The sequence below is a fragment of the Erythrolamprus reginae genome, chromosome 11, assembly GCF_031021105.1.
Source record: "Erythrolamprus reginae isolate rEryReg1 chromosome 11, rEryReg1.hap1, whole genome shotgun sequence".
In the NCBI taxonomy this organism is placed as follows: domain Eukaryota; kingdom Metazoa; phylum Chordata; class Lepidosauria; order Squamata; family Dipsadidae; genus Erythrolamprus; species Erythrolamprus reginae.
In genome coordinates, this window is record NC_091960.1 from 19,559,884 (window position 1) to 19,581,986 (window position 22,103).

General features: G+C 35.0%; 1 protein-coding gene across 1 annotated transcript in view; it reads right to left on the bottom strand.

Annotated features, from left to right (window-relative positions):
• LOC139174261 (tubulointerstitial nephritis antigen-like) overlaps positions 1–22,103 on the bottom strand; it is a 199,327-nt gene that overhangs the window by 23,523 nt on the left and 153,701 nt on the right. The window contains exon 10 of the mRNA XM_070764525.1: positions 20,917–21,040. Coding sequence (XP_070620626.1) covers positions 20,917–21,040 — 124 coding nt within the window. The remainder of the gene's footprint in view (positions 1–20,916; positions 21,041–22,103) is intronic.

The window sequence follows — 22,103 nt, forward strand, 5'->3', positions numbered from 1 at the left end:
CTACGCATGCGTCGCCTGGACTGACGCACCAAGGGAAAGCTCTCCCACATGAAGAAAAAGAAATAAAGTTTAACCCTTAACTACCCTCTCTAGCTTACTAAAAGTGGACTGAGAGGAGAGTGAACTGAATAAACTGTCGAAAAACTTTACCAGAAGGAGTTAAAAGTTGAAGTGAATAACTCTTTTTGACGCGGTTGGGTGAAGAAGTAAGAACAAAGCGAAGATGGCGTCTGCTGTGGAGCTGGAGGAGAAGATGGACTCGCTGCTTAAAGGTTTTGCTGATATGGGCAAATTGCTCCAAGAGATGAAAAAAGATTTATCGGCACTGGGAACTGGAATGGCGGAACTGAAACAACAAACAAAAACTCAAGACCAAAGGATTGGAAAGCTGGAAGCGGGGAAATCTCGCCAGGAAATTCGCATAATAAATCTTGAAGATAGACAGCGTCGTGCTAACATACACTTGAGAGGCTTTCCCAAAGATTTCGGGGGGGGGGGGCAAACAACTTATTCAAGAAATCCTCCAGTGGTTTATCGAGAACAAAGTTACATGTGAGTTGCAAGAATTTGAAAGAGCGCATTGGGCTTTTGGACCTCGTAAGGGTGAGTCAAAAGACATTGTTATTAGATTTGCTTCAGAAAGAAGAGCTGCAGAGATTTTTAAAGAACTGAAACAGATTTTAAATTTACGTTACAAAGCTTTTCCAATACATGTTTTAAAAGATTTATCTGCCGAGACTCTCAAGATGAGAAATCAGATGAGAGAGGTCTCTTCTCAGCTGTATGAAAATGGAATCAAATTTTCTTGGAGATACCCTGCCACCATTATTGTGTTTAAAGATACCAAGTTTTTTCAGGCAAGATCATTAGAAGAAGGAAGAAAGCTGCTTTTTCAATTGGGATTAAATCCAGAGGGAGCAATTCAGAGCAAGGCATCGATCGACCGGCCAGATGCAGCAGAACCGTTTCGCAAGCCAGAACAGAGCAAAGAGGAGAAAATTGCCGAGCTTCAAAGAGAGTTAGCTTCACTTCAATCGGAGAAGCGAGATGAGCCCAGAATCACCCGACAAAAGAAAAAAATAATAAACTGAACTGAGTTGACATGCTAATATGGTATTAAGTTTTTCAATTAATTAACCTTTTTTCTGTACTTTTGTACTTTTTGTTGGGAGTTCATGCTAGTTAACAAGGGGAGAGGAGGGAGGGGGGAATCTTTTATTGTCTTGTAAAATGGGGAAGAAGGGAGGGCTTTCAGAGGGAACGTAGATCTAAGAGTGCCTCTCAGTAACGGAAGGTTTTTTTCGTTGCCTTCCCCTGGGGGGGGGGTCAAGTTAGAGGCACCAGGGTGTGGATTCATTGGGAAAATAAACAATTCTCCGGCAGGCTCTGTTTTGTTGAAAGAGGAAATGCATTTAGTTTATGTAAATGGGTGATTTAGGCCTTCTATCTCTCAATGTAAACGGGCTTTCATCACAGAAAAAGCGATGTAGAATCATGAAGCTGGCTAAAGACTGTAAGGCAGATATTTTATTCCTTTCAGAGACTCATAAGGGAAGGGAAAAAACAGACAAATTAGTATCAAATATAGAATGGGAAAAAGTTTATGAGTCCAAAGGAACGAACAAAGCAAGAGGAGTAGCTATTTTGATTCACAGAAGAGTGGATTTTCAGTTAAGCAATATTAAGAGGGACAAGGATGGTAGAATGTTATTTATTAAGGGGAAAATAAGAAATAATTTAGTAACTCTAGCGGTTATTTATGCCCCTAACGTAAATGCAAAACAATTCATAATAAATGTAAAACGGAAATTAGATAACTTTGCGGAAGGCATAGTGATTTTAGCAGGTGATTTTAATTTGGAATTAACAACAGGGAAGGGGGAAAAGAAAAAGTTACATCTAAATAAAATTAATATGATGGACCTTCATCAAAACGTAGTTAATAGAGAGACTTTCTACTCTGCAAGACATAACAAATTTAGCTGTATAGATTATATGTTAATTAATAAAACACATAAGGTAAAGTTGAAGAAAGCAGAAGTGAAAGCTATCTGGCTATCAGATCATGCTCCTTTGTCAGCTGTGTTAGAAATAGAGGCTTGTAATAAACAAAGAATTTGGAGGTATAACCCCATTGTCTCAGCAAATGAGGAGAGTAGAATTAAATTACAAAAGGAACTCAATGGATTCTTTAGTATTAATGCAACAGGCGAGATTAAAGAAACAATAGTTTGGGATACACATAAAGCAGTGATGAGGGGCAATTGCATTAGTACCGAAGCTTTCCTTAGGAAATCCTGGAATGTTAAGAGAAATAATTTATTAAAAGAGATAGATTTAATCCAAGAAACCTTAAAAATTACAAGAAACAGAGAATGGAATTTATTATTATCATTTAAGAAAAAGCAATTATAATTACTTGATGAGGAAAATTGGAATAAAATGAAGATGATTATGAAACATAGAATTAGAAGTTGGAACAATAAATCTATGAAGCAAATGGCACACTATTTAAAAAAAGAAAAGAAAAATCTTATATCTCTGCTTTAAAAGATAAGGATGGTTTAATAAAATGCAATACTGTAGAAATGGAAAAAATAATGAGAGATTTTTATGGGGAATTATATAAAAAAGAGTATGTTGTTTCACAAACTTCAGAGGTTAAAAAGCAATTAAAGGAATAGGACAGTCAAATGTTAAATGCAAAAATTACAAGTGAGGAGATATCTAGAGTTATTAAGGGATTGAAACCTGCTAAAGCTCCAGGTCCAGATGGTTTTACAGCTGAATATTATAAAGTGTATATGAATGAATTACTACCGCATATGGAAAAATTGTTTAATAATGTAATGGAGACCTTTGAAACTCCACAGACGTGGAAAATGTCAGAAATTATAACGGTCCCAAAACCAGATCGTGATTTAATGGATCCTAGTTCCTATCGCCCCATTAGCCTGTTAAATCAGGACTACAAGATATTCATGAAAATATTGGCAAATAGGGTGGAGAATATATTACCAAAAATAATTGGAGAAGATCAATATGGATTTGTGAAAGGAAGGAAAATCTTTGAACCAATAAGAAACGTGATCAATGTTTTACATCATGCTACCAGTACCAAAAGGAAATTAAGCATTTTAAAATTAGATGTTTATAAGGCTTTCGACAAAGTTAATCATGAATACCTATTCCAACTATGTAAAGATTTAAATATGGGAAATAAATTTTGTAAAGTTATAGAAACAATATATAAGGATAATGTAGTTCAAATTAGAGTAAATGGCAATAGAACAGAAATGATTAAAATTCAAAATGGAACTAAACAGGGTTGCCCATTATCCCCAATGCTATTTGCATTAGCAATTGAGACCTTAGCAAATAAAATTAGAAACGATAAGGAATGGAGAGGCTATCAAATAGGGGAACTTGAACTGAAATTAAATTTATTTGCAGATGATGCTATAGTAATGTCTGAAACCCCAATTGAAATGATGAAAAAAATAATGATATTACTTCAGCAATTTAAAGATCAATCTGGGCTTAAGGTTAATATAGAAAAATCAGAGATAATATGTTTAAATACTGGCCCTAAAGAGCAAATTGAGATTCAAAAAATCTCAGGATTGAAATTAGGTTGTAAAAAAATGAAATATTTGAGAATTTGGTTATTTAAAAATCCATCAAAAATAACAACGGCCAATTACAACTTAATATGGAAAAAAATCCAGAAGCAGATCAAAAATTGGAAGGGTAAAAATTTAGGAAGAATGGCTAAGATTAGGGCCCTTAAGATGATGATAATACCAAAGATGATGTATTTGTTTCAAGTTTTACCGGGGCGCTTTCCTGAGGCAAAATTAAGAGAATGGGATAATAGACTAAACTTTTGGATTGAAGGAGAGAAAAAATCCAGAATAAGGAAGCATTGGCAGTTTGCACAAGAAAAAGAAGGAGGTTGGGGAAGCCCATGCCTAGTATTATATAGAAATGCATTTCAAATCGAAAGGTTAATTGAACTACAGTTATGGGGGGAAAAGAAATGGGTAGAATTAGAAAGAGAAATTAATAATATAAATAACAAAGAACTATTATTTAAAAATTGGAGTAGAATTGAAACCAGTACCCTAAGCGATCCTTTTAAAGCATGTTTAGAAATATGGCTTAAATGGCAGAGGACAAGGGGAATAAAGATATCCAAGCTAGCAACGTTACATGTATTGAATATAGGGGACGATGCTAATTTAACTAGAATTATTAAAATATTAAATAGTAAAGGGATAATGAGAATTGAACAGTTATATGAGAAAGATGGAAGAGTTAGTAGAACTAGATTGGAATGGTGGATCGGTAAACAGAAATGGTTGCAGATTAATGCAATATGTACATATTTAAATAAAAGTGAGAATAAAGAAGCCTTTTTATGAGAAGATAAATGAAAGTAAAGCACAAGCCAGTAATATATATAGAATGCTATTGCAGAGGGAAGAAGAAGTAGTTAAAAGCTTAACAAGATGTTGGCAAGACGATTTAGAAATAGACGAAAGAGAAATGGAAGAAATAATAGAAAATATATACAAGATTAAAAATACGAGAGTTAAAGAGATGAGAAGAAAAATCTTACATAAGTGGTACTATACACCTGTACAAATTGCACACTTCCAGGGGAAAGAGAAGAGTAAATGTTGGCATGGGTGCCAGAAAAAAGGAATTTTTATGCATATGATCTGGGAATGTGCAGAAATACAGAAATTCTGGAAAGTAGTCCAGAATGAAATTAACAAAATGTTAAACATCAACTGGATAATTACAAAAGAAACAGCAATTTTAATTAAATATAGGGCACTAGGAGAATCTAAAGAAATTATAACTGTAGCATTGGAAAGCGCTCAAGCGGTGATAGTATTAGGATGGAAAGACTCTACAAAATGGACACTACAGAATTGGTACTGGTACATGGTGGATCACATACATTTTGAAATTATGGAAATAAGATTAAATAATTTTGATGAGAATAAACTAGAGAAGCTGATGGTGCGATGGAACAAGGTAAAAGATTATATGTTAAGTAGAATCTGTGATGTAAATACGAAAAATAAATTACAATCACTCTTTTAGTAAAAATCGTTCAAGATAGAGCCAAGGATCAATAGATAGATAAATAACTTAAAATTCTTTGAATCCTTCTATAGGGGTGATGGGGGTGACGGTGTGTGTGTGTTGTTTGGTGATGGGCACATGCACTGTGCACTGTTATATGTTTGTTTTTTGTAAACCTATAAAATTAATAAAAAAATTAGTAAAAAAAAATTAGTAAAGATGAAATTTAAAGAAAAATTTATTAGGGCTATCCAAACAATGTACATTCAACAAACAGCCAAAGTGATTATTAACGGCAAATTAACAGACAATATAAATATAGAAAAAGGTGTATGACAAGGATGTCCTCTCTTTCCATTGATATTTATACTGGCTATAGAGATTTTACTAATACAGATTCGAACTAATAAGGATATTAAAGGACTGAAAATAAAAGATCAAGAATATATGAGTCTGCAGAGAGGGGCAGCAAACAAATCCAATAAATAATAATAATAATAATAATAATAATAATAATAATAATAATAACAATAATAATAATAATAATTTTCCGATGACCTAGTTTTTAACATAGAAGATCCCATTGAATGCGGCAGGAAATTATTAGATGAAATTATTAAATTTGGGGAAATAGCAGGATCAAAAATTAACGAACAAAAGACTAAAATAATAACAAAAAGTTTAATAAACAAAGAAAAGAAAATATTAGAAAACAAATTAGAACTACAAATTGTAAAAAAAAGTTAAATACTTGTGTATAAATCTGTCCTCAAAGGCAATTACAATCAAGGAAGATAACTATACAGTACTGATCAAAGAGATTAGTAAAAAATTAGAAAAATGGAACAAACTACAGATCTCTCTTATGGGAAGAATCTCTGTAATCAAAATGACTATTCTCCTTAAAATACTATATTTATTTAGAACAATTCCAGTTACCTTAAAAAAAACCTTCTTTCAAAAGCTTAACAAAATTATAACAAAATTTATTTGGGCAGGAAAAAAAATCAAGGATCAAAATACAGTATCTACAGGATAATAAAAAGCAGGGAGGTTTCGGGTTACCGGACTTTGAGCTATATTATACAGCATCAATTATGGATTAGCTAAAAGACTGGATCAAATTAGAGAATAAACGATTACTATTTCTAGAATGCCATGACCTGATGGTAGGGTGGCACGCCTTTCTATGGGACAGGAAAGATAGAACCCATAAATACTTTAGACAACACATTATTAGAAATTCAATCCTCGAAGTATGGACCAAGATTAAAAGATCACACTATTCACAAACCCCACAATGGTTCTCCAGTATGGAGGCCATAATGCATCCCAATACAAAAGATTTAAATAACATGGTTAATTATTATAAATTACTAGATGGAAGAGGTGAACTGAAAACAAGGGAGCAATTAGAAAAAAATGGAATAAGAATAGACTGGTGGCCATACAATATAATAATTTTTTTTTTAAAAAAATATAATTTTATTGATTTTTTAAATTTTTTTACAAAAGACAAAACATAAAGCATAAAATGTGCCATCACCAAAAAGAAAAAGAAAAATTCCCTTCACCAAGGAAGATTCAATTTTGTATCCTTCATTTGCTTCATCTCTGGGTTACAATGTTCATTCTTTATAAAGTGATTGAATTTTATTTCTTACATTTGCATCGCTTACTGATGTTGTTAATATATAATTTTTGACCTTCTCCCACTGTCTCATTGTTGCTGCTAATTTCTCTTCATTATAATTATGTAGTCTGATTTCCATAATTTCATAGTGAATGTGGTCCGCCATGTATCTGCACCAATTTTTTATCGTCCATTTATTATCATCTTTCCACCCAAGCACTATGGTTGCCTGGGCACTTTCTATCGCTGCAGTTTTGATTTCTTCATATTCTTTTACCTCAGTATTTTTTATCAATAATGCTGCTTCCTTGGTTATTTTCCAATTACCATTCGTAACTTTATTCACTTCTGTTTGTATTTGTTTCCAAAATTTTTGAACTTTATCACATTCCCAAAACATATGCATAAATACTCCTTTTTCCTTACACCTATGCCAACAATTTCCTTTCTTCGTTGTTTGAAAACATGCTAATTGTACTGGTGTATAATACCATTTATGTAATATTTTTCTTCTCATCTCTCTTATTCTTGTATTTTTAATTCTTTTAATATTTTCAATTATACCTTCCATATCCCATTCATCGATTTCTAATTCATCCTGCCAATATCTCGTCAATCCTTTTACTACTTGTTCTTCTGCTTTTAATAATTCTCTCTATATATTACCTGTTTGTGCTTTTATATTCTTACTCTTTTCCCTTAATATCTTCTCTAAATTTGTTTCTTGTCTAATGAATATTTCTTTATTTTCCCTTTTACTTAAGTATGTCCTTATTGCATTAATTTGTAACCAATTTTGTTGTCCTAGGCACCTCTCTATTTCATTTCTATTAGCTCTTCCGTCCTTTTCGTATAACTGTTCTATTCTATGTATACCTTTCCTCCTTAATTCTCATATTATCTTTGTGAGGTTACTTTCTTTCTTTATATTTATCACATGCAGCGTTGCTAATTTAGAGTTTGTCATTTTCAATTTATCTTGCCATTTCATCCAACTCTATTATCGCTTTAGTAGGGTCTAATAATCTATTTATTTCTACCTTATTCCATTTCCTAAATAATAATTCCCTATTCTTAATATCATTAATTTAATATAATAAAATCGAGATATCAAGAGGATAAAAAAAACAAATGGGATACAAAAAGGAGAAATAGAACTTGACAAAATAATATTAGGTCCAGACGAGAAAATGATTTCGAAATTCTATAAGTACCTATTAAACTATAAAATGGAAGATTATATAGTCAAAAACAATATTCATAGTTGGGGTAGGAATTTTGGATATAGTGTAAGCCTAAACAAATGGGATACGATATGGTCCAGAAATTACAAATTAACGAAATCAGCAGCATATAGGGAAAATTTGTACAAAATGTATTACAGATGGCATCTCCCTCCAGCCAGACTTGCGCAAATGTACAAAGGGATAAATCCACAATGTTGGAGGTGCAAAGAACATATGGTGACCTATTACCACTTCTGGTGGACCTGCCCAAAAATAAAGAAACTTTGGATTAAAATACAAGATTGGCTAACAGATATACTCCAAATCAAAATAAATAGAAGACCGGAAGCGTTCCTGCTAGGAATAATAAATCAAAAATTAGACAAAAATAAATATTATCTGCTGATACACATACTGACTGCAACTAGAATGGCAATAGCCCAATGCTAGAAAAAACCTAACCCTCCGGAAGACTCATTAATACTAAAGAAAATTCTTGACTGTGCAGAACTAGATGCCTTAACATTAAAATTAAAAAACAAAGAGGACTCCGATTATTATAAAACATGGAACATATTTTATGATTGATTTAAGAGGAGAAATAGAAGTTCAAATTGAATTACGATAATAACGATGCTTTAAGATATGTATTTATTGACAGAAAGATGAAATATGATTCAATTACAATGATTTTTTGTGAAAACAAATCTTTATGTAACTAAATTAATTAATAAAAAAGGGTATGGAAGGCAGTTTAATAATAATAATAATAATAACAGAGAAGACATTGATAACCAAAAAGAACAACAGTGAATGCCGATGACTTCTATTCACCAGAAAATAATTTGATATGCAACAAGACTGTAACTCTCCTTCTCTCAAGAGGAAATTGATATTTTATGTTATTTGTAATTTTGTAATTGTCCAGGTGTTTTTTGTTTGTTTAGAAGTGTATGTATGTTTTTCTATTTTCTTTTTTGTGTATGGCAAATATTGCAGATATGTCAATGTATATATTTTCTTGATTATGCTTTTTAAAACAAATTAATAAAAATTACTTTAAAAAAAAAGAAAAACCAAAAATACATATATAAACTGGGTGAAACCATGACTATGAGAGGGATCAGCTAAACATGAGCCAGCAGAGTGCAATGGCAGTCAAAAATGCCAATGCAATGCTAAGTTGCATTAACAGAGGGATACAATCAAAATCAAGGGAGGTACTAATACCACTCTATAAAGCCTTAGTAAGACCATACCTACAGTACTGCATCCAGTTTTGGTCACCATACTGTAAAAAAGATGTTGACACTCTTTTGGACATGGCTGGTCTAGTGAAGAGAAGAACCAAGAGACATGATAGCAGTTTTCCAATATTTGAGAGACTGTCACAGAGAGGAGGGGGTCAAGCTATTTTCCGAAGCCCCCAAAGGACAGGCAAGGAATAACAAATGGAAACTGATCATGGAGTGATTCAACCTAGAAATAAGGAAGAACTTTCTGACAGTGAGAACAATCAATCAATGGAACAAAAGTTGCCTTTGGAAGTTGTGAGAGTTCTAACACTTGAGACTTTCAAGAAGAAATTGGACTGTCAATTGTCAGAAATGGTGTAGGGTCTCCTGCTTGAGCAGGGTTTTTTTTTTATTTTTTTATTTATTTATTCTTTGTCCAATATACAATACATATGAGAGAGAATATACATTAGGAATATATATATAAAGATAGGAAGTAAAAAGAAGGGAAGTGGATAGGAAGAGAATATGTATAGAGGAGAGAATATATAAGATAAAAGAGGTAAGAAAAGAGAATTGGACAGGGGACGATAGGCACATCAGTGCACTTATATACACCCCTTAGTTGGACTAAATGACCTACAAGGTCCCTTCCAACTCTGTTAATCTGTTAAATCTAGACCTTGAAAATGCTGTTCGTCATGAACTGGACCTTTGTTATCTTCTCTCTTAACTTCTTCCCACAAGCTGGAAGAGATGGCATGCTCTGAGTATTATAAATTATATAGTGTCAGCTGATGAGATTCAAGAAGTGGTCCTTCTCAGCTGTAGGATCTCCCTCTTGGAATGATATCAACTTGCTCTTATTCAAATGAGCCATTAAAACTTGCATCTTTCCCCAAATTTACACCAAACCAATTTGGTGTAGTGGTGAAATAAATGGCCTAGAAACCAGGAGATGGTGAGTTCTATTTCCATCTTAAATATGAAAGTTGGCTGGGTGATATTGACCAATCACCAATAGCAATAACATTTAGATTTATATATTGCTTCACAGTGCTTTACAGCCCTCTCTAAGTGGTTTATAGAGAATAAGCATATTGCCCCCAACAATCTGGGTCCTCATTTTACCGATCTTGGAAGGATGGAAGGCTGAGTCAACCTTGAGCCTACTGAGATTTGATCTGCCAAACTGCTGGCAGCCAGTGATCAGCGCCAAGAAAGGTGGACTTTGGATCACTCACCAAAATTATAGTGAGTTCTAGTCCCAGTTTAGGTACAAAAATTGGCTGTAAGACTTCAGGCTAATTAGCAGGAGATGGTGAGTTCCAGTTCCCCCTTAGTCATGAAAGCCAGCTACGTGTCTTTTGGCCAATCTCTATCTCTCTCTGAGCCCAAGCTACCTCACAGTGGGGAAAATAGGAGGAAGAAGAAATATTAGGTATATTTGATGCAGAATATTTTTTTAAAAAGATAAATAAACTAGAGTCAATAGCAGATTTTTACAGGGGGATTGTAATAATTTTGTATTTTAAAAAAATATTTTTATTAATTTTTCTTTATGACAAACAAGACAAACAACATTCAACATTTAAAGGAGCTACCATTGCTCCACTAAGCATAGAAGTCTTACTAATACAGAAAAAAAACTAATTATGATTTAGATCAATACAGAAAAATAATTCATAACATACTACTACAGTGTCACATCTACTTCGATATTTCCATTTTAATGTTGTAATTAAAATAATTGGAATAATATAGTTATGTAATTTAAAATCTACTTCTATATTTCTATTTTAACAATATAATTAAGATAATTAAAGTCAATTAATCAAACAAAGAACCTTATTCTTTAAATTTCTTGATATACTACTATACTATAACATCTACAACATTTTCGTTATGGTTAAGATAATTGAGAACCATTAATAAGGTTAATAACTTATCCTTAAAATTTCAATATATCATTTATTCAATTTAATAAATTCAAATTTTCTAAAATTTATTTGTATGTTTTTAATAATCTTTTTTAATATTCCACCAATTATACACTTTCTCCCAAGTTTTATCCATCTCATCATCATATCTAATTCACATTCCATAATTTTCTTAAATACATCTTCGTCTTTTGGTATTTCCTTTTCTTTCCATTTTTGCGCAAATGTGATTCTTGCCGCTACTAAAATATGAATTATTAAATAGTATCTTTCTTTTTTGTATTTGGTATCACTAATGCCTAGTAGGAAGAATTCTGGGGTCTTTTTAATCTCCTTATTCGTTATTTCCTTTACCCATTTTTCTACCTTGTTCCAGTAGATCTTAGCTTTAGGGCAGGTCCACCATGTGTGAAAATATGTAGCAATTTCTTTTTTACATTTGCAACAAATAGGAGAAGTATTTGGGAACATCTTTGAAATCCTATATGGTGGAAGGTGCCATCTGCAAAACATCTTAATTTGGTTTTCTTTAAAAGAAATTGATTTTGTTATTTTCCAATTATATTTTTCCCATGTTTTCAAATGTATTTCTTTTCCAAAAATTTTTACACCAGCTAATCATGTTATCTTTCAATATACAGTCTATCGTTTTGTAATTTATTAAGTATTTAAATAACTTCCCAAACAATTTCCCTTGGTTTTGAATTAATAATTTCCCAAGTATGTTATTATCTTTTTTAAAAATAAAAGTTCTGACATCTTTTTGGTATCTAGAGTTAATCTATGCATACTGCCACCGGTCTATGTCAACGCCTATCTCATGTAATTCTTGTTTAATTCTTAATTTTAATTGATTGTCCAATAGGTCTCTATATTTCCATATCTTACCATCTTTTAAAAGATTTGGGTGTGAAATAGCTTCTATTGGTGAAATCCATTCTGGCATTACTAAGAAGTGATTTTTCCTTATCTCATTCCAAACGTCTATTAATGCTTTCCTAATAATGTTACTTTTAAAGTATGAGTGAGTTTTAAACTTTTCATAGCATATAAAGGCATGCCAGCCTAGCATTAAATCTTGGCCCTCTAGGTTAAGTAATATTTGATTTTCAAGAGTTAACCATTCTTTTATTTACGTTAAAGCCGTGGCTTGGTAGTATAACTTCCTGTTAGGGAGACCAAGTCCTCCTCTCTCTTTACGGTCTTCTAATGAACTTTGTTTTATTCTTGGTTTCTTACCCTGCTATATAATTTGTTTTGTAATTCTCTTTAATTGTTAAAAAAAATTGGTCCAGGATCGATTGGGATAACTTGGAAAAGAAATAGTACTTTAGGGAGGATATTCATTTTAATTGTGGAGATTCTTCACTCATGCCCTCATCACCTCGAGGCTCGACTACTGTAATGCTCTCTACATGGGGCTACCTTTGAAAAGTGTTCGGAAACTTCAGATCGTGCAGAATGCAGCTGCGAGAGCAATCATGGGCTTCCCTAAATATGCCCATGTTACACCAACACTCTGCAGTCTGCATTGGTTGCCGATCAGTTTCCGGTCACAATTCAAAGTGTTGGTTATGACCTATAAAGCCCTTCATGGCACCGGACCAGATTATCTCTGGGACCGCCTTCTGCCACACAGTCTTCGTAGAGGGGCGGCATACAAATCCAAATAATAAATAAATAAATAAATAAACAAACAAACAAACAAACAAACAAACAAACAAACAAACAAACAAATAATAATAAAAAAAAATCCCAGTGACCAGTTAGGTCCCACAGAGTGAGCCTTCTCCGGGTCCTGTCAACTAAACAATGTCATTTGGCGGGACCCATGGGAAGAGCCTTCTCTGTGGCGGCCCCGGCCCTCTGGAACCAACTCCCCCAGAGATTAGAATAGCCCCCACCCTTCTTGCCTTTCGTAAGCTCCTTAAAACCCACCTCTGTCATCAGGCATGGGGGAACTGAGATATTCTTTCCCCCTAGGCTTCTACAATTTATGTATGGTATGTTTGTATGTATGATTGATTTTTAAAATAAGGGATTTTAGCTGTTTTAGTATTGGATTGTGGCATGTTGTTTTTACCACTGTTGTTAGCTGCCCCGAGTCTATGGAGAGGGGCAGCATACAAATCAAATCAAATCAATCAATCAATCAACCAATCAATCAATAGAGATAGCTGTAAATTATTTCATATTTCTAAATCCTTTTTAATTTGTCCTAACAATTTTATATAATTATCATTTTTTAAAGATATAGCTTTGGAAGTGATCCATATATCCAGGTATTTCACCTTTTTTGTTGTTTTCATATTTGTTACATTTTCGAGATATTTTGTCTGTAACCCTGTCATACTTTTTGTGAGTATTTGCATCTTTTCCTTGTTGATTTTCAAACCCGCAACTTTCCCATATTCTTCTATTTAAATCTATTAACTTTAAAATTGATGTTAAGGAATCTTCTATTATAAAAACTACATCATCCGTGAAAACTTGAACTTTGTATGTTTCTTTTTTAATCTTCAACCCTTTTATTTCCTTTTCTGCTCTTATTTTTATTAGTAATACCTCTAATGTTAAGATAAATAATAATGGTGATATTGGACATCCTTGTCTCACTCCATTCTATTTCTAATTTTCCTGATTGCTCATTATTTATCATAATTCTAGCTGATTGATTAGAATATATGGCACCAATTATATTGAAAAATTTAGTTCCCACATTCATCTTATTTAATTGTATTTTCATAAAGGTCCAATCTACATTATCAAATGCTTTTTTGGCATCTAAGAATATAAGTGACATTTGTTTTTCAGGATGTTGTTCATAATATTCTAAGGTATTTATTGTTGTTCTTAGATTATTTTTAATTTGTCTACCTGGTAAAAACCCATTCTGGTCTTCATGTATTATTCCATTTATAATGTTTTTAAACCTAGTGGCAAATATCGATATAAAAATTAAGAGAAGAAACAAAACTCAAATTGAAATACAAGAATAACAATACTTTATATCCTTTTTATTGCATATGGAAAATTATAAAAGATTTATATACAATATTTTTTTAAAAGAAAGATTTGTATGAATTTAAAGAAATTAAACATGAATGAAAGAAGGCGGATAGAAAAAAAAATGATTTAAAAAATAGAGATAACCTAAAGGAGAAAACGGTAGATACTGAGGTTATGACACACTTCACCAGAAAATAATTTAAAAATACAAAAATGATTTATAACTTACCCCCTAAAGGGAATTTAAGTACAAACACTATATATTATGCTATATGTTAATTGGTTTTGCTATTATTGTTTAGTGTACTTAAATAAGTAACTATATTATAAGAATTTTTTTAGTTTGTTCTTTTTTGTTTGTTTGTTTTGTTTGTCGATATGTGTTGACTTGGCATTGTTTCAATCTAGGATGTATACCATTTATTTTGTTTGTGTAAATGTGTATATATGTAATAAAAAAAATTTCTAAAAAAAAATAATTTTTTTAAATTATATTTAATAGTGATATCAGTCTATAATTTTAAATTTTTTCCTTCTCAGTTCCCACTTTATGTATTAATGTCATTAAAGTTTCTGTCGATGTTTTTGGTAATTTACCATCTACTATTATTTGATTAAATATCTCTAACATATTTGAGAAAAGTATTTCAATATTTAACTTATAGAATTCTGTTGGTATCACATCTGGACCAGTAGCTTTGTTATTTTTCTGATTTTTAATGGATTGCTGTAATTCTGTTTCTGTAAAAGGTTTGTTTAATTTTTGTTGTTGGTCTTCCGTTAATGCCGGTAGATCTATAGAGCTTAAATAATAAAAAATTAAGTCTTATTTTATTTTTTATTTTTCATATAGTTTCCTATAAAATTCTAATGCTATTTCCTTTTTTTCATCTATTCTACGTCTTATTATACCTTTACTATCTATTAATTTTTAAATAATTTTATTTTCTCTTTCTTTCCTAAGTTTATATGCCAACCATCTTCTTGGTTTATTTGCATGTTCAAAATATTCTTGTTTTGCTCTTTTTATTTGTTCTACCATTGATTCTTGTTCTATCAACCTTATTTTATGTTTTAATACATTTCTCTGATTTTTAACTTTATCATCATGTTTATTTATTTATTATTATTTATTACTTAGATTTGTATGCCGCCCCTCTCCGAAGACTCGGGGCGGCTCACAACATGTAAAAACAAATCATAAGCAATCAGACAAATTTAAAATATTTAAATATTTAAAAACCCCATATGCTAGCAGACACACACACAGACATACCATGCATAAATTAAACGTGCCCAGGGGGAGATGTTCAGTTCCCCCATGCCTGACGGCAAAGGTGGGTTTTAAGGAGTTTACGGAAGGCAGGAAGAGTAGGGGCAGTTCTAATCTCTGGGGGGAGTTGGTTCCAGAGGGCCGGTGCCGCCACAGAGAAGGCTCTTCCCCTGGGGCCCGCCAACCGACACTGTTTAGTTGACGGGACCCGGAGAAGGCCCACTCTGTGGGACCTAATCGGTCGCTGGGATTCGTGCGGCAGGAGGCGGTCTCGGAGATATTCTGGTCCGATGCCATGAAGGGCTTTAAAGGTCATAACCAACACTTTGAATTGTGACCGGAAATTGATCGGCAGCCAATGCAGACTGCGGAGTGATGGTGAAACATGGGCATACCTAGGTAGGCCCATGACTGCTCTCGCAGCTGCATTTTGCACGATCTGAAGTTTCCGAACACTTTTCAAAGGTAGCCCCATGTAGAGAGCATTACAGTAGTCGAACCTCGAGGTGATGAGGGCATGAGTGACTGTGAGCAATGAGTCCCGGTCCAGATAGGGCCGCAACTGGTGCACCAGGCGAACCTGGGCAAACGCCCCCCTCGCCACAGCTGAAAGGTGTTGTTCTAATGTGAGCTGTGGATCGAGGAGGACGCCCAAGTTGCGGACCCTCTCTGAGGGGGTCAATAATTCCCCCCCCAGGGTAATGGACGGACAGATGGAATTGTCCTTGGGAGACAAAACCCACAGCCACTCCGTCTTATCTGGGTTGAGCTTGAGTCTGTTGACACCCATCCAGGCCCCAACAGCCTCCAGGCACTGGCACATCACTTCCACCGCTTCATTGACTGGGCATGTTCATCTTTTTGCATTTCTGATTCTAGTTTTTTCAATTCATCCTCTAACCCTTTGTATTGCAACTTCTTCTCTTTATTCTTTTTTGCCATATAAGAGATTGTTAGCCCTATATATGCCACGTATATATATATATGTTGTGTCCCAAAGATTTTGTGCGGCAGTATCATTGTTTTTATTTATTTTAAAAAGGCCTCCAATTCTTTCTCTATCCATTCTTTATATTTACGGTCACGTAATATGTTTCTATTCATTGACCAGTTATTTACTTTTCTCTTAACTTTCCAATATATAACTAACGGGTTATGGTCTGCCCAGCTATTAGTTTCTATCTCAATATCTCTGATCTTTTCCATCGTGTGTGCTGGCACCCAGGCCATATCAATCATAGACCAAGTTTTATGAGTATTATAATAGAAAGTATATTCTTTATTTTGTGGGTGGCATTCACGCCATACATCTTTTAATAATAATTCTGTGCTCATTTTCCAAAATGTTGTAGGTAAAATTACCTTTTTTTCTTTTCTTTCTTTTTCTGTGTATAATCCATTTGACTATCTGAGATCGCATTAAAGTCGCCTATTATTATCATGTTTTCTGTTGATAGCTCAATTATTTTATCATGCAATTCTTTATAAAATTGTTTTTGGTTGGTGCATATATTGAAATAATTATGAGAGGTTCCATTTCTAGATCTAATTGTACCATTAAAATTCTGCCTTCGCTGTCACTGTATATTTGTTTCGATTCAATTGTTTCGTCAATGTACATTGCAATGCCTCTTTTTTTTAATTTGCTAAACTAGTATAAAGTTTCCCCAATTTTGAATTATTAAGTAAACTCCTCTTTGATTTTTTAATATGGACTTCCTGTAAAATATTTATTTGTGCTTTTTGTTTCTTAAGTTTAGACAATATTTGATTTCTTTTCCTGGGGTTGTTCAGGCCATTAACGTTGACTAAAAAGATTTTCAAGTCGTGGGACATTTCTATTTGTAGTATTTTTTTATTTCTTTCGGTTCACACAATCTACTGTCTAACACCAATTCTTGTTGAGTTTGTGATTGCTTCTTTTTAACATCTTGCATTTCTCCCCTCTCTTTACTGGTGGTCCCCCTTTCTTCTTCTTTTTCTTTAGGTTCTATCTGTAGTTGGTCAGTCTTACTCAATCCACTTTGTGCGAAAAATGCTCTTGCCTCATCCACACTCTCTATCTTGATTTTTATTGCTTGCCAGGTCAGAGAAAGCCCTTCTGGTACTAACCATCGAAAAATTATGTTCTTTTTGATTAAAACACTTGTAAGAAAATAATACTCTCTTCTGCTTTCTCTTACCCTCTTTGGGACTTGTTTCAGAATTATAATATCTTTTCCTTTGTGTTTCCAAGTCTGATTTCTCTCCTGTTTTAAGATGTCATCTTTAATTACTCTTCTTGAAAACTTGATGTGGACTTCTCTTGGTAAGTTATGTTGCCTTACATAGCCAGTTTGAACTCTATAAATTTCATCTATCTCCCTTATAAGTTCTTGTGGGTCCGCTTGTAAAATTTCTCCTATTATCTCTGCCATCTTTGCGGATAGATCTTCATCCTTCTCTTCTTCAATATTTTGAAATCTCAAGCCATGTGATGCGGATTGAAGTTCAAGGTTAGCTATTGCTTCGTCGAAGCTTCTGTTGGTTGCGTAATTATGTTCTTCATATTCTTCCACCTTTTGTCCTATATCATGGGCTTTATCTTCCATTGATTTTATTCTTTTTTCATTTTCTTGTAGGTTCTGTTGTATTACTTTCATGTTTCCATCCAACTCATTCATGCTCCCTTTGACTTCACCAATTTCAGTTTTAAGTTCACCAATCTCCTTCTTGAGCTCAGTTTTCAGGGTACTCGTTTCATTTTTCATCTCTTCTTTCATTTCTTCAAAGTATTTTTTCACTTCTTCTTTATTTGTATCCATTTGAATTTGTGTTTGTGTCTTCTGCATAAAGTCTTGAATAACCGCTAGGGTATCTTGAATAGTCTGGAGGTTTGATTCTGCTAGCATCTTTTCTTTTTCTTTTTCCTTGGCTAAGATTGTTGTTATTGTTCTTTGTTGTAAAGGAAATGATATTGGAGATACCTTTGGAGTTGGAGTGGATGTTTGTTTTCGAGTTGTTGTTGTTAGATTAGATTAGATTTATTGGATTTATATGCCGCCCCTCTCCGCAAACTCGGGGCGGCTCACAACAACAATAAACAGTACATAATAACAAATCCAATGCCCACCAATCTAATTACAGTTTAAAATTAATAAATTCATAAAACAATCCCAATGTATATAAAAACAGACACACAGTCAATCAATCAATGGCAAAACAACATGGGCAAGGGGGAGATGTTTAGTTCCCCCATGCCTGACGGCAGAGGTGGGTCTTAAGGAGTTTACGAAAGGCAGGGAGGGTGGGGGCAATCCTAATCTCAGGGGGGAGCTGGTTCCAGAGGGTCGTGGCCCCCACAGAAAAGGCTCTTCCCCTGGGTCCCGCCAGACAGCATTGTTTGGTTGACGGGACCCGGAGAAGGCCGACTCTGTGGGACCTAACCGGTCGCTGGGATTCGTGCAGCAGGAGGCGGTCCCGAAGGTATTCTGGTCCAGTGCCATGAAGGGCTTTATAGGTCATAACCAACACTTTGAATTGTGACCGGAAACTGATCGGCAACCAATGCAGACTGCGGAGTGTTGGAGTGATATGGGCATACTTAGAGACGCCCATAATTGCTCTCGCAGCTGCATTCTGCACGATCTGAAGTTTCCGAACACTTTTCAAAGGTAGCCCCATGTAAAGAGCGTTACAGTAGTCGAGCCTCGAGGTGATGAGGGCATGAGTGACTGTGAGCAATGACTCCCGGTCCAAATAGGGCCGCAACTGGCACACCAGGCGAACCTGGGCAAACGCCCCCCTCGCCACAGCTGAAAGGTGTTTCTCTAATGTGAGCTGTGGATCGAGGAGGACGCCCAAGTTGCGGACCCTCTCTGAGGGGGTCAATAATTCCCCCCCCAGGGTAATGGACGGACAGATAGAATTGTCCTTGGGAGGCAAAACCCACAGCCACTCCGTCTTGTCTGGGTTGAGTTTGAGTTTGTTGACACCCATCCAGGCCTCAACAGCCTCCAGGCACCGGCACATCACTTCCACTGCTTCGTTGACTGGACATGGGGTGGAGATATACAACTGGGTATCATCGGAGTATTGATGATACCTCACCCCATGCCCTTGGATGATCTCACCCAGCGGTTTCATGTAGATATTAAATAGCAGGGGGGAGAGGACCGACCCCTGAGGCACCCCACAAGGGAGAAACCTAGAGGTCGACCTCTGACCCCCCACTAACACCGACTGTTGTCACAGAGGTCACACTTTGAGCCCTATACGAACCTTTCATGTTTCAGAAGTTTTACAATATATTATGCACTCCCCCACCTAAAATTTGGATGTGTCTTATACACTGATTATAGCCCACCGGCCAAAAATGGGATGCACAGAAGCAGAAACAGGAGCCGGGGTGGCACAGCAGGTAGAGTGCTGTACTGCAGGCCACTGAAGCTGACTGTAGATCTGAAGGTCAGCGGTTCAAATCTCATCACCGGCTCAAGGTTGACTCAGCCTTCCATCCTTCCGAGGTGGGTAAAATGAGGACCCGGATTGTGGGGGCAATAGGCTGGCTCTGTTAAAAAGTGCTATTGCTAACATGTTGTAAGCCGCCCTGAGTCTAAGGAGAAGGGCGGCATAAAAATTGAATAAATAAATAATAAATAAATAAATTGGCTATGGCATTCCTTGCAACCTGAAACAGCTGATCGTTGGGAGGCCGATCTAATCAGGTTGTGCTGTGACTGAAAACAGATTGTTTTCTGTTTGCTGTAATTAGGCAAATTGCTGTTAGGCAGAGGCAGATTGCTTTCCCCTTGTGCTAATCAGGCTGTGCTTAAACTGAAAGTGAAACTGAAAAAGGCTGTTTCTTGTTTGCTAGGAGGCAATTTGCTGGGAGACAGAGGCAGATATTTTGTGTGTGTACTAATTAGGCTGTGCTGAAGCTGAAACAGGCTCTTTTCTTTTTACTGCAAGGAGGCAAATTACTGGGAGGAAGAGGCTCCCTTCTTGTTTTCCTCCTTTAAAAAGGAGATAAAAATTTACTTCTCTAGAAAACAGGAAAATAATTAATTCCAGGGCCAATAAATAATGGCTAGAATGATTCTGGAAGTCCGAGATACATATTGCTACAAACTTTCAGAGAAGGCCCATAATTTCATATTTCCAGGTAATACTCAACTTACAATGGTAATAGAGCCTGCCCATGTGTCTGATCTTATTTTATGACTTTTTTTGTTGTGGTCATTAAGCAAACACCATGATTGTTAATGCTATGGTCATTAAGCAAATTCATTGTCACTACAAGGCATTTTTGCTCAAAACTGGAAATAAAATGCTGATTTTAAGCAAAAACACCATAAATCAACTCAAAAACTAACTGTAGTTTTCCTGACACCATTGTCTACTGCTGGAGCCACAGTGCCAAAGCAAACACAATTTTGACATTTCATATTAGACAAAGTATTCATTCATAAAGGGATACCTTGGATTTCTGGGTTTCTCATTGACTTCTAGTGATCTCACTCACCCGGTAATTTTGACGGAATGGGTACCATGTCGTCGGTTCTGTTCTGGCTTCCCAGTTGCTATAGGAGTATGCTGATAAATCCCACTTTTATACATAAAGAAGTCTTCATGCACTTCCATGAGGGCTGCAGAGGAATGGAAAGGAGGTAAATTATGGATCATAAAGCCAAAACTCCCCAAAAGTTCTCTTTGATCTAATCTCTAATTAACATGACTCACTCTGAGTTGGCAGGAAGCCCAGACATCAAGATTTCACCTTCTTAGTTTGTAATTCATATAAATAATCCAAGAGTCAAATCCAAATATTCATTGCTCACATGAGCCGCCCCGAGTCTTCGGAGAGGGGCGGCATACAAATCTAATAAATAATAATAATAATAATAATAATAATAATAATAATTATTATTATTATTATTATTAAAAAGTTGACTTCTGCACTCACTCATCACAAGATTAACCCTTAAATGCTCAAAAAGCATGGCCAAGTGTTCTAGAGATCTATTCATGCAGAGACTTCCTCCTGCTCAGCCATTCATGTCTTCTGACACTTCTACATACTCTGGCATCAAGAAGAGGCTCTTTCTTCAGGAAAAGTCCTGAGTCACTCATGGGCACCTGTGGAGGTGCAACAGCCCTGGTTGGCTTTCAGCCTCTGACCCCACATCCTCTGCTAGCAGACTTGGGTGCCAGGTACACTGGCCTAGGATACCAGGCCACATCCATGTTGCTATCCTCAGAGTTTGTGATCAGCTGCGCAGGATGCAGACGGGAGATTAAGAAATAGGGCCATCACATATAATAATAATAATAATAATTATTATTATTATTATTATTTATTAGATTTGTATGCCGCCCCTCTTCGAAGACTCAGGGTGGCTCACAACAACAATAATAACAATGTTACAATGGAAACAAATGTTAATATTCCATATGGAAGACTCTGTTACTTGCATAGATGGTGGAATCAGGAAAGACCTTGTTATTGTTGTGTATACTCCTGTTCAGTTTGGGGATTTTTCAGATTCTGATTCAGAACGTGGTTATGAATTAGTGGTAGGACCTGATTTAGAGGCAGAAGAAGTAGGAGACCAACCACAGGACGTTTCTATGAGTTCAGATTCAAGTGAAGGAGAAGCAGATGCTAGATGGGTAAATCCTTATTTCAGATGCTTGCAGAGGTGAAGAGAG